General features: G+C 46.3%; 2 protein-coding genes across 2 annotated transcripts in view; both read left to right on the top strand.

Annotated features, from left to right (window-relative positions):
- LOC144493561 (4-galactosyl-N-acetylglucosaminide 3-alpha-L-fucosyltransferase 9-like) overlaps positions 1-14,352 on the top strand; it is a 185,975-nt gene that overhangs the window by 145,717 nt on the left and 25,906 nt on the right. The window lies entirely within an intron of this gene.
- Positions 11,677-13,535, top strand: LOC144494103 (4-galactosyl-N-acetylglucosaminide 3-alpha-L-fucosyltransferase 9-like). The gene has a single exon (XM_078213684.1). The coding sequence runs from the start codon at positions 11,686-11,688 to the stop codon at positions 12,763-12,765; it is 1,080 nt and encodes a 359-aa protein (XP_078069810.1). The 5' UTR covers positions 11,677-11,685; the 3' UTR covers positions 12,766-13,535.

Genomic DNA, 14,352 nt, shown 5'->3' with positions numbered 1-14,352 from the left:
ATCGCTGAAGCCTTGTACCTCGTGCTTGATTGTCGCACATCACTGAGCACCACCTTGTTTCTGGCCTTCCCCCAAGTGCGTACATTCAGAAATGTGAAGCTGTGTGTAGTAAAGGGACTGATCTCGTGAATGACCGTTTGAAGCTACAAAGATTCTATAACATAGATTAAAACAAATTAAATTGGATTGGATTGGAAGCACAAAGCTAGAGAGAAAGCTTCGAAAGTAACAGGTTAAGTGGCATTTGCCAGCTGAAGTACATGCCAAAGTGATTAAATAATCCCACAAATATGATGATTTGAAAACGGGAAGGAAAGGAAATTGCTGACCATGGAGGGCAGGTGGTCGGTGATGAAAAGTGGAAGAGTGGAGATGGGTAAATTTCCTGGGATTTTTGTGAATCCCTCTGAGCCTCAAGGAGTATTTCTAGAGAACTTGTCAGTGGGAGATTAAGTGAATCAGGGAAGGTTCATGTTAGTCTATTATAGAGTAATTCTTAATGTCAATCTCCAGATGCAAGTCTTTTTCAGTTCCTAATTCCCATCTTATGCAATTCCTAATTTGAAACTGAATTGAGTGTCACTCTTTTGATGGACATGTAAATTCATGTAAATAATGGAGGGTTTAATTGGTGCAATCTAAAGCCACAAGGAAATAGAACATAGAACATTACAGCGCAGTACAGGCCCTTCAGCCCTCGATGTTGCACCGACCAGTGGTACCAATCTAAAGCCCCTCTAATCTACACTATTCCAATATCATCCATATGTTTATCCAATAACCACTTGAACGCTCTCAACGTTGACGAGTCCACCACTGCTGCAGGCAGGGCATTCCATGCCCTTACTATTCTCTGAGTAAAGAACCTACCTCTAACATCTGTCCTATATCTCTCACCCCTCAATTTAAAGCTATGTCCCCTCGTGCTAGCCAACACCATCCGAGGAAAAAGGCTCTCACTATCCACCCTATCTAATCCTCTGATCATCTTGTATGCCTCTATTAAGTCACCTCTTAACCTTCTTCTCTCTAACGAAAACAACCTCAAGCCCCTCAGCCTTTCCTCATACGATTTTCCCACCATACCAGGCAACATCCTGGTAAATCTCCTCTGCACCCTTTCCAACACTTCCACATCTTTCCTATAATGCGGCGACCAGAACTGTACGCAATACTCCAAATGCGGCCGCACCAGAGTTTTGTACAGTTGCAGCATGACCTCCTGGCTCCGAAACTCAATCCCTTAACAAAGCCTTCTTAACAACCCTATCAACCTGGGTGCCAACTTTCAGAGATCTATGCACATGGACACCCAGATCCCTCTGTTCATCCACACTACCAAGTATCTTACCATTAGCCCAGTACTCTGTATTCCTGTTACTCCTTCCAAAGTGAATCACCTCACACTTTTCCACATTAAACTCCATTTGCCACCTCTCCTGGGCGGCACGGTAGCACAGTGGTTAGCACTGCTGCTTCACAGCTCCAGGGTCCCAGGTTCGATTCCCGGCTCGGGTCACTGTCTGTGTGGAGTTTGCACATTCTCCTCGTGTCTGCGTGGGTTTCCTCCGGGTGCTCCGGTTTCCTCCCACAGTCCAAAGATGTGCGGGTTAGGTTGATTGACCAGGTTTAAAAAAATTGCCCCTTAGAGTCCTGGGATGCGTAGGTTAGAGGGATTAGCGGGTAAAATATGTGGGGGTAGGGCCTGGGTGGGATTGTGGTCGGTGCAGACTCGATGGGCCGAATGGCTTCCTTCTGCACTGTAGGGTTTCTATGATTTCTCTCAGCCCAGCTCTGCAGCTTATCTATGTCCCTCTGTAACCTGCCACTTCCCTCCACACTGTCTACAACTCCACCGACTTTAGTGTCATCCGCAAATTTACTAATCCATCCTTCCACGCCCTCATCCAGGTCATTAATAAAAATGACAAACAGCAGTGGCCCCAAAACAGATCCTTGCGGTACACCACTAGTAACTGAACTCCAGGATGAATATTTCCCATCAACCACCACCCTTTGTTTTCTTACAGCTAGCCAATTCCTGATCCAAACCACTAAATAACCCTCAATCCCATGTGTCCGTATTCTCTGCAAAAGTTTACCATGGGGAACCTTATCAAACGCTTTGCTGAAATCCATATACACCACATCAACCGCTTTACCCTCATCCACCTCTTTGGTCACCTTCTCAAAGAACTCAATAAGGCTTGTGAGGCACGACCTACCCTTCACAAAACCGTGCTGACTATCCCTAATCAAATCATTCCTTTCTAGGTGATTATAAATCCTATCTCTTATAATCCTTTCCAATAGGTAATGGTGTAATTAGTGCAATTTTCTTATTGCATCACATTTGTTGTGGCCTTTTAAAAATAAATTAGGGAACAGGAGGAAATTAGGAGGAAATAGATGTTCGGAGGGAGGATGTCCTGGCAGTTTTGAATAAACTGAAGGTCGATAAGTCCCCTGGGCCTGATGAAATGTATCCTAGGATTCTTTGGGAGGCAAGGGATGAGATTGCAGAGCCTTTGGCTTTGATCTTTGGGTCCTCGCTGTCCACGGGGATGGTGCCAGAGGACTGGAGAATGGCGAATGTTGTTCCTCTGTTTAAGAAAGGGAATAGAAATGACCCTGGTAATTATAGACCGGTTAGTCTTACTTCGGTGGTTGGTAAATTGATGGAAAAGGTCCTTAGAGATGGGATTTACGACCATTTAGAAAGATGCGGATTAATCCGGGATAGTCAGCACGGATTCGTGAAGGGCAAGTCGTGCCTCACAAATTTGATAGAATTTTTTGAGGAGGTAACTAAGTGTGTTGATGAAGGTAGGGCAGTTGATGTCATATACATGGATTTTAGTAAGGCGTTTGATAAGGTCCCCCATGGTCGGCTTATGATGAAAGTGAGGAGGTGTGGGATAGAGGGAAAGTTGGCCGAATGGATAGGTAACTGGATGTCTGATCGAAGACAGAGGGTGGTGGTCGATGGAAAATTTTCGGATTGGAGGCAGGTTGCTAGCGGAGTGCCGCAGGGATCAGTGCTTGGTCCTCTGCTCTTTGTGATTTTTATTAATGACTTAGAGGAGGGGGCTGAAGGGTGGATCAGTAAATTTGCTGATGACACCAAGATTGGTGGAGTAGTGGATGAGGTGGAGGGCTGTTGTAGGCTGCAAAGAGACATAGATAGGATGCAAAGCTGGGCTGAAAAATGGCAAATGGAGTTTAACCCTGATAAATGTGAGGTGATTCATTTTGGTAGGACTAATTTAAATGTGGATTACAGGGTCAAAGGTAGGATTCTGAAGACTGTGGAGGAACAGAGAGATCTTGGGGTCCATATCCACAGATCTCTAAAGGTTGCCACTCAAGTGGATAGAGCTGTGAAGAAGGCCTATAGTGTGTTAGCTTTTATTAACAGGGGGTTGGAGTTTAAGAGCCGTGGGGTTATGCTGCAACTGTACAGGACCTTGGTGAGACCACATTTGGAATATTGTGTACAGTTCTGGTCACCTCACTATAAGAAGGATGTGGAAGCGCTGGAAAGAGTGCAGAGGAGATTTAGCAGGATGCTGCCTGGTTTGGAGGGTAGGTCTTATGAGGAAAGGTTGAGGGAGCTAGGGCTGTTCTCTCTGGAGCGGAGGAGGCTGAGGGGAGACTTAATAGAGGTTTATAAAATGATGAAGGGGATAGATAGAGTGAACGTTCAAAGACTATTTCCTCGGGTGGATGGAGCTATTACAAGGGGGCATAACTATAGGGTTCGTGGTGGGAGATACAGGAAGGATATCAGAGGTAGGTTCTTTACGCAGAGAGTGGTTGGGGTGTGGAATGGACTGCCTGCAGTGATAGTGGAGTCAGACACTTTAGGAACATTTAAGCAGTTATTGGATAGGCACATGGAGCACACCAGGATGATAGGGAGTGGGATAGCTTGATCTTGGTTTCAGATAAAACTCGGCACAACATCGTGGGCCGAAGGGCCTGTTCTGTGCTGTACTGTTCTATGTTCTAGGCGCCAAGTGTGGCAACTAGGGAATTTTCACAGTATCTTTATTGCAGCGTTAATGTAAGCCTACTTGTGACTAATAAATAAACTTTTATTTCTGAGTGGAAAACAGCTAACCCACATGAAGCGGTCAGATGTTATCCTGATGTACAGATTAACTGCAAACCCCTTACTGCACTTGTTTGGATCAAAGATTAACACAGACCTATAAAGAGACGGGGAGAAACGGACATAATACCGATTTGAACCCCTCCCTGGTAGGTGGAGAACTTGCTCGCGTGAGCAGGTGAATCTGCATGAATCCTGCAGTTTTGTAACAGGAAGCTGCGAGCGGTGGTTGCCTTGATCAGATCAGATCAGATCGAGAAGCACCTTCGGCTGGTTAAAGTTAATCTCCACAGGATTCAGAGCATCCCGTGTTGCAGATGAAAGGACACCTTTGTTTGGTTCTATAAGAAGTTCTCTCTGAAAGATTAACTTTTGCACAATTGATGTGAGTACCTGGGAATGTGGTTTATGTTAAAACATGGTCATTTCACCAATTGCACCTGGAGGTGTTTTTTTTTCCAGCGTTGGGACTGCAGCATTTGCACAGTTTGGGGGTTTGTGTTGGCAGAATATTGAGTGATGAGAATGTGGTAAAAGGGTCGAGAATGTCTTATTTATTTTCTGTGAATGCGTTCTGAGCGTAATTGCCTTTTTCTCAAATAGCTTTTAGAAAAGGTTTGCAGCACAGAAAATAACAATGTGAGTGAAGTGCTGTCTGTAATTCTAAATAACCTGCGTGTATTTTTTACAAAGCAATGGATTTCCTCATTAAAATCGTCCCTGATTCCGAAGTCAGAACAAAATGAGAATTAAAAAGTCGGCATTTCTGCCAGCCTTACCAGGAATAAGGAAGTAGGAGATTGTTTTTACATTAAAATACCTTTTGTCCATTTCTTTTCAGATTTTAAATCTGTCAGGCGGAGCTGTGTACATTTTTTTCAAAGTTGTTGAAGATGTGGATGTTGGATTATTAAAATGCTGCATTCTATTGAGCTGATATGTTGTGAACTATAGTGCAACCAGACAACATTAAACTGCCGATCAATTTACAATTCATCTTTCAAAACGGCCTGTAATCCACGTCAATTCCCCGCAAAGCTTCTTGTCAAAATATTTATCATAGAAACCCTACAGTGCAGAAAGAGGCCATTCGGCCCATCGAGTCTGCACCGACCACAATCCCACCCAGACCCTACTCCCATATCCCTGCATATTTTACCCACTAATCCCTATAACCTATGCATCTCAGGACACTAAGGGGCACTTTTAGCATGACCAATCAACCTAACCCGCACATCAGACAGGAGGAGAATGTGCAAACTCCACACAGTGACCCAAGCTGGGAATCGAACCCAGGTCCCTGGAGCTGTGAAGCAGCAATGCTAACCACTGTGCTACCGTGCTGCCCACGGTAACGCATTTCATTAATTCAAATATAAATGTTCCCAATAAATAACTGTGCCATGATGTAACATTATTCCAGATTTCTGAGCAGAATTCTAACCATTTGGCGTGTATTTTAGTTTGTGAAAGGAGAGTTTATGTGATCATTGCGGGACCTCATTCAGCGATGATTGTGTGAAGTTCCACATTGGTGACAAAACACCAAAGATTAAAAGCCTTCCACCAAAGTCCCACTGCCCTCCCCCCAAACTTCACCTCACATCGCCAGAACCAACCCATTCAATACAAAATTAAATGGGCGTTTAGATTTGGAGAGTTCAGTCGCACCCAACTTGCTAACCTCACATACTGGCAAAAGGTGCCAGGCTTCATTCCAAATCTCTGTTGTAACAATAGCGGTTAGGAAAGAAATAATGGAGCGTTTGTAACTATCTTCTCTGCATACTTTCTAATGTAATTTTCCAGAGTTCTCACCACAAATCAACAAACTTGCTGATCCGCAGAATCATTGAATCCTTAGAGTGCAGATGGAGGCCATTTGGCCCTTCAAGCCTGCACTGACAACAGGCCCTATCCACGTGATCTCACGTATTTACCCAACTAATCCCACTGACACCGAAAAGCAATTTAACATGGCCAATGCACCTAACCCGCACATCTTTGCATTGTGGGAGGAAACCAAGGCAGACACAGAGAGAATGTGCAAACTCCACACAGACAGTAACCCAAGCCAAGAATCGAACCCGGGTCCCTGGCACTGAGGCAGTAGTGCTAACCACTATGCCAACATACCACCCCTAGCCAAGGTTGATGCAAATCATGTTACAATGTGGAAATGATTGTGTCACAGGATATGGATACAATCAGTGTACAATATTGGAGGAAGAAAGATACTGGCTGGGATTCTCCCAAAAAATACTGAGTGCTCAATGGGTGGGAAAACTGAGCGTACTTACCTGATTGAATGTCCGACACTCTGTGCATCACAGAATGCCTCAGAGAAATTCACACTGGAAATGGTGGATGGGCCTCATTCTGCCTGAGTGGCTGGCAGCATAGCGCTGAGTGGACCGCTGTGAATGCGTCAATTTGTCAGTGGGGAAATTTGGCGCATGCGCATTGCGCACCCCCCCCCCCATTGCTGGCCTCCCAATGTTATCCTGACCCACCCCATGGCCAGCCCTGATCCCCTCCTCCGTCTCTCCCCCATCAATCCCATTGCACAGCTGTTGCCCCACAGTAGGCCCCACCCCCTTAACACTGCCAGGCTGGCACTGCCCAAGGGGCACCCACTGCCTCCAGGGGGGACTTCAATGGCCTCTGTGCCCACCAGCAGGGTGAGCAAACCTCCCCTTTTTGGTGGGGAGCAGTTGTAAACCCCGCTGGTGGGGACCTCTCCTGGCGCGGCGGGGGGTGGTGGGGGGGACAATAGTGAGCCCAGACAATACCGTCCTAGGCCTGCTCATCATGTGCAAATTGAAATTTCCATATGTAAATAAGTTTGAGTCACAAGTAGGCTTACATTTGATTTATTATTGTCACATGTATTAACGTAGTGAAAAGTATTGTTTCTTGCGTGCTATACAGGCAAAACATACCGTTCATAGAGAAAGAAATGAGAGAGTGCAGAATGTACTATTACAGTTATAGCAAGGGTGCAAAGAAAGATCAACATAATGCAAGGTAAGTCCATTCAAAAGTCCGACAGCAGGGAAGAAGCTGTTCTTGAGTCGGTTGGTACGTGATCTCAGACTTTTGTATCTTTTTCCTGAAGGGAGAATGTCTGGGATGTGTGTGGTCCTTAATTATGCTGGCTGGTTGGTCGAGGCAGTGGAAAGTGTAGACAGAGTCAATGGATGGGAGGCTGGTTTGCGTGATGGATTGGGCTACATTCACGACCTTTTGTAGTTCCTTGCAGTCTTGGGCAGAGCAGGAGCCATGCCAAGCTGTGATACAACCAGAAAGAATGTTTTCTATGGTGCATCTGTAAAAGCTGGTGAGTGTCATAGCTGACATGCCAAATTTCCTTAGTCTTCTGAGAAAATCGAGGTGTTAGTGGGCTTTCTTAACTATAATGTCGGCATGGGGGGACCAGGACAGGTTGTTGGTGATCTGGACACCTAAAAACGTGAAGCTCTCGACCCTTTCTACTTCGTCCCCATTGATGTAGACAGGGGCATGTTCTCCTTTACTCTTCCTGAAGTCGATGACAATCTCCTTCGTTTTGTTGACATTGAGGGAGAGATTAGTGTTGCTGCACCAGTTCACCAGATTCTCTATCTCATTCCTGTACTCTGTCTCGCCATTGTTTGAGATCCGACCCACTATGATGGTGTCGTCAGCAAACTTGAAAATCAAATTGGAGGGGAATTTGGCCACACAGTCAGAGGTGTATAAGGAGTATAGTCGGGGGCTGAGGACACAGCCTTGTGGGGCACCGGTGTTGAGGATTATCGTGGAGGAGGTGTTGTTGCCTATCCTTACTGATTGTGGTCTGTGAGTTAGGAAGTTCAGGATCCAGTCGCAGAGGGAGGAGCCGAGGCCCAGGCCATGGAGTTTGCATATGAGTTTCGTGGGAATAATAGTGTTGAAGGCTGAGCTGTAGTCAATAAATAGGAGTCTGACATAGGTGTCCTTGTTATCTAGGTGTTCCAGGGTTGAGTGCAGGGCCAGGGAAATGGCATCTGCTGTGGACCTGTTGCGGCGGTAGGCAAACTGTAGTGGATCCAGGTAGTCCGGGAGGCTGGAATTGATTGGTGCCATGACTAACCTTTCGAAGCACTTCATAATGATAGATATCAGAGTCACCGGCCAATAGTCATTAAGGCATACTGCTTGGTTTTTCTTAGGTACCGGGATGATAGTCGTCTTCTTGAAGCAGATAGGGACCTCAGATTGTTGTAAAGAGATGTTGAAGATGTCTGTGAATACCTCCACCAGCTGATCCACGCAGGATCTGAGTGCACGTCCGGATGCCCCATCCGGGCCAGTTGCTTTCCGTGAGTTGACCTTCAAGAAAGCGGCTCTGACATCTGCAATGGTGACCCCAGATACAGGTTCATCCAGGGTGAACAGCATGCTCTCGCTGACCTCTTGCTCAAAACGGGCGTAGAATGCATTGAGCTCGTCAGGGAGGGGTGTGTTGGAGCCGGCGATTTTACATGCCTTCATCTTGTAGCCTGTTATGTCTTGCAGACCTTGCCATAGTCAGCGGGGGTCGGTGTGGCTCGCCTGGGACTCTAGCTTGGTCTGGTATTGTCCTTTGGCATCTTTGATGGATCTCCTTAGATCGTATCTGGCTTTCTTGTATAGGTCAGTGTTGCCTGACTTGAAGGCCTCAGACCTGGACTTTAGCAAGCAGTGGATATTCCCTATTCATCCATGGTTTCCGGTTGGGGAACACACGGATTTGCTTCTTTGGCACACAGCCTTCTACGCACTTACTAATGAAGTCAGTTACTGTAGTGGCGTACTCATTCAGGCTGGTCGCAGAGTTTTTAAATACTGACCAGTCCACTGACTCCAAGCAGCCCCATAGGACATCATCTGATTCCTCAGACCAACATTGTACGACTCTCTTTGATGGATTCTCCCACTTCAGCTTTTGCTTGTAAGCCGGGAGCAGGAGCACAGCCTTGTGGTCTGATTTACCAAAGTCTGGGCGGGCGATAGAGCAGTCGGCATGTTTGATATTTGTGTAGCAGTGGTCTAGGATGTTTGGGCCTCTGGTGGAGTAGGAGACGTGTTTGTGGTAACATGATAGCACACTCTTGAACTTGGCCTGATTGAAGTCCCCGGCCATGATGAACAAGGTCTTGGGATGTTTCGTCTCAAGGCTATTCGTAGTGGTGTATATTTCGTCCAGCGCGATCTTCACGTCTGCCTGGGGTGGAATGTAAACTGCCATCAGGATAATGGAGGTGAACTCCTGCGGAAGGTAGTAGGGACAGCATTTTAGCGTCAGGAATTCTAGGTCTGGGGAGCAGAAAGTTATGATGTGGAGATGCCGGTGTTGGACTGGGGTGAACACAGTAAGAGTTTTAACACCAGGTTAAAGTCCAACAGGTTTATTTGGTAGCAAATACCATTAGCTTTCGGAGCGCTGCTCCTTCATCAGATGGAGTGGAAATGTGCTCTCAAACAGGGCACAGAGACACAAAATCAAGTTACAGAATACTGATTAGAATGCGAATCTCTACAGCCAACCAGATCTTAAAGATACAGACCATGTGGGTGGAGGGAGCATTAAGCACAGGTTAAAGAGATGTGTATTGTCTCCAGACAGGACAGCCTGCAAGTCCAGGAGGCAAGCTGTGGGGGTTACTGATAATGGGATATAAATCCAACATCCCGGTTTAGGCCGTCCTCATGTGTGCGGAACTTGGCTATCAGTTTCTGCTCAGCGACTCCGCTGTCGTGTGTCGTGAAGGCTGCCTTGGAGAACACTTACCCGAAGATCAGAGGCTGAATGCCCATGACTGCTGAAGTGCTCCCCCACAGGAAGAGAACAGTCTTGCCTGAGAACAGTAGCTACGACAACGGATGAATGAACACCACTCGACAATCACCAGGCAAGACTGTTCTCTTCCTGTGGGGGAGCACTTCAGCAGTCACAGGCATTCAGCCTCTGATCTTCAGGCAAGCGTTCTCCAAGGCAGCCTTCACGACACACGACAGCGCAGAGTCGCTGAGCAGAAACTGATAGCCAAGTTCCGCACACATGAGGACGGCCTAAACCAGGATGTTGGATTTATGTCACCTTATCAGTAACCCCCACAGCTTGCCTCCTGGACTTGCAGGCTGTCCTGTCTGGAGACAATACACATCTCTAACCTGTGCTTAATGCTCCCTCCACCCACATTGTCTGTATCTTTAAGATCTGGTTGGCTGTAGGGATTCGCATTCTAATCAGTATTCTGTAACTTGATTTTGTGTCTCTGTGCCCTGTTTGAGAGCACATTTCCACTCCATCTGACAAAGGAGCAGCGCTCCGAAAGCTAATGGTATTTGCTACCAAATAAACCTGTTGGACTTTAACCTGGTGTTGTTAAAACTCTTACTGAGCAGAAAGTTGCCAGTGCTGCTACGTCTAGGCACCACGAGGTGTTGACTAGGAAGCAGACCCCACCTCGCCTAGCCTTGCCTGAGGCCGTTGTATAGTCCATTCGATGGATTGAGAAGCCCTCTGGTTGTAGGGCACTGTCCGGTGAAGCAGCAGTGAGCCACGTCTCCGTGAAACAGAGTACACAGCAGTCCCTCTGTTCTCTTTGGAAAGTGAGTCTGGCTCGAGGTTCGTCTGACTTGTTTTCCAGAGACTGGACATTTGCAAGAAGCTGGGGAGAGGGGCATTGGGACCGCGTTGTCTCTCTCTCTCCTGCACGTTTTCCACGCTTCCTGGAGTGTCTGCTGTTCCTCATGGACAGGACGGGAATGTTCGCAGCCCACTCCACACTTTAACCAGGCAAATGTCGTGACATCGTTGTTAATGCAAGAGATCAAACTACTGCTTCTGATTGGAATAACATGAACTCAACAAAAATTCCCAGTTCACATCAGCCAGCTCTATCTTCACACTGTTATAGTTGCCTTTATTTAAGTTCAAAACACTAATCTTAGATCTGCACCTTCCTCATTCCAACTGAGTGTGAAATTCAATCAAGATGTGATCACTGTAACCTATGAGGTCATTAATTAATTCTGCCTCATTGAACATTAACTGGTGGCCCTGCCAAGCAAGGGGAGCGGATGGTCTCTGATCAGCTGGGAGCTCTCAGGGCACAGAATTTCCATCCCAGGGATCCTTGATCACAGGGGAAGCTGCTGTTGTCCAGTTGACTGGCAAGAACCCCATTGCCCACATTAAATTCTGTCCTGTAGTTCTATATGGAAGATCTTATAAAAGGAAGTCTTTCTTTCCTTCTATTCCTTAGTATGTTTTAATTTTAACAATATTATCATACTCTATGTTGTCTGTATTTGATTATATCCTTCCACTGTTTGTTTTCTTCATTCTGTTTGTTCACTTCTTTCCTACATTTAACCTTCATTTTCAGGTTGTTCCTCTTCCACTATCTTGACCTTCTCTCTTATATCTCCAACACAAACCTTCCTCATCCCATTCAGGAATCTGTGTTCAAACGTTCTGGGTCAGGATACAGTTTAAATTGAAGAGGAGCTGTGCTCCCAGGATCCTAATAATCTTCATCTTTTTCTTCACAGGAGACATTATGACATCAGTATCTAGTCTACGGATTTTCCGCACCCTGTTAATTTCCATTGTCATTTTGGGCTGTGTTTTAGCCTGTCTGTTGCTGTATGTCAAACCATCTAAGAGCTGGATTTATGCTCCATTGGAATCTGCCACATCAGTCACCAGTGTGAAAACCCCCCATGGGAAAGGTGCTGAAGAGAGTGAAACTATTGTACTCATTTGGTTTTGGCCTTGGAGTCAGAGATTTGACTTCATTTCTTGTGAATCAAAGTTTAACATCCGTAACTGTCGCTTGACTGCAGATAGGAGCCTCTATAACAAATCCCACGCTGTCCTTTTCCATCACGCAGACATAAGTGGAGACTTGTCCAATCTGCCCAAAACGCCTCGGCCAAGTTTTCAGAAATGGATTTGGTTGAATATGGAGTCACCGAGCCTCTCTCCGAAAAACACTAGACTCAACCAAATCTTCAACCTAACCTTGACATATCGGCGGGATTCAGATATCGAAGTGCCTTATGGGTCTCTGAAATTAAACCAAGTTCCATTCGATTTTAAACTGCCTACTAAGAGCCATCTCGTGTGTTGGGTTGTAAGTCACTGGAACAATAATTTTGCCAGAGTGAAGTACTACAATGAATTCCGCAAATACATTAATATCAGCACTCATGGTCAAGCCTTTGGGAAACGTCTGGTTCGTGACAAACTTATGCCTACCATATCCAGTTGTAAGTTCTACCTTGCCTTCGAGAATGCAATACACAAGGATTACATAACTGAAAAAGTGTACAATCCACTGCGTGCTGGCACTGTGCCTGTGGTCTTGGGGCCACCTAGAAAAAACTACGAAAATTACATTCTGGGTGATTCTTTCATTCACGTGGATGACTTCCACTCAGCTAAAGAGCTTGCGGATTACCTGCACAAACTGGATGGTAATGAAGATTTGTACATGCACTACTTCAAATGGAGGAAGAAATACACAGCTTTGGAGGTTGATTTCTGGAATGAACATGCATGTAAAGCATGTGACAATGTAAAACAACATCAAGAATATAGATCATGTTCCAATTTAGCAAAATGGTTTTGGGATTGAAGTCTAAAACATTTCTCTGGTAAATATCATCGATCATCAGCAATATCTATCAAATTCAATTGACTTCTTTCTCCAGATGAAAATATTTTCCATTCAAAAAATGGATCTTCTTTAACCAAAAAGAACTCCAGAGCCTTACATCTTCCCTGGTGACGTGAGAATTCATCATGACTCTGAAACTGAGACAGTTGAAATCCGAGCATCAAATTCTCATTTTAAATTGACATATGCTGGAAAATGTAATTTATTTCCAAGATGAACGATTTTATTTAGAGGAAAAAAAATCATGTTGTCTTTCTGCCATTTGTAGAAAACAAAACTAGAAAAAATAATCTTGATTATAAATGATAGAGAAATTTTACGCGATTGATTCTAAGTGTTCAGCAAGCGTGAAAATGGGGGAGTTCCTGATCCGTATTTTGGGCAAGTTTTCACACCCAATCTTATACACTTAGACACTGAAAATATGGGCTCGACGGTTTCTAGCCACTGGAGCTTAATTTGCCAGCCAGCCTGTAGAGGGAGGTATCACATGTGCAAACCTCTGATGCTGCTCATGAGCATTAGCAGTAGCAGGGATCTGACAGACAGAGAGAGAGCCGTCAGGCCCCTGCTACTGCAGGCAGCCTCAACCAGCAACTCCCCCCCCCCCCCCTCCCCCCCCCGACCGCAATCGCAGGGGGCCCTTGGCCCGAGATACAGCCCCCACCATCCAGACCAATTGCGACTCCCGTTCACTCCCCCATCAATTGCAGGCAGAGTGGCAGCGGGCCTCCTCAGCCCTCATTGGCCCCGCCCCCATCAGACCCACCCCCAATGGCCCCACTCCACTGGCCCTGCCCACACTGACCCCACCCCCACTGTCTCCAACCCCCCATTGGCCCTGCCCCAACACTGCCCCCATTGGCCCCGCTCCTGACATTGTCCGCTGGATGGTGCCAAGGTGCCAAGTAGGTATTGCCCTGGTGCCAGGCTGGCAGTGCCACGGTGCCAGGGTGGCACTGCTAGTCTGGCACTGCCCAAGGGGCACCCCTGCCTTATCCTTGACCTCCCCAAGGGGGCCTCAATGGCCTCCAGTTCCAGCGGCGAGGCCAACACGACTGTTTCCCATTCATGGGGAGCAAGTGTTTTCCTTGCTGGAGAAAACCTCTCCCGACGAGGCCATAAAGGCAAACAAGACCGGACGATTGAGTGCCGGGTTTGCTAAGCGGATGTAAAGCAGCATTTAAGTAATTTTAAATAAATTAATCAGCCTCTTGCCCATTTCCGGCAAGAGGCTGACCCGTGCCAGAAATCCAGGTCTCGGAAAATTGCAAACGCCAAGAAATCGGGCGCATTCCTGATTTCTCGGCTCTCGTGAGATTTTACCGGCTCGCTGCGCCCATCGATGGGTGGGGCAAGCCGGTATAATTCCACCCAAGGTGTCCTGAAACAGATCGTCAAGCCAATTTCTAGAAAATCATTCTTGGGATGTGGGTGTCACTGGCTCGGCCAGCATTTATTATCCATTTCTAAGGCCCTTTAAGAATCAACCACATTGCTGTGGATCTGGAGTCATGATGTGGAGATGCCGGCGTTGGACTGGGG

This window comes from Mustelus asterias, chromosome 5 (genome assembly GCF_964213995.1).
Source record: "Mustelus asterias chromosome 5, sMusAst1.hap1.1, whole genome shotgun sequence".
Lineage (NCBI taxonomy): Eukaryota > Metazoa > Chordata > Chondrichthyes > Carcharhiniformes > Triakidae > Mustelus > Mustelus asterias.
This window is presented reverse-complemented; position numbering and strand designations above follow the sequence as displayed.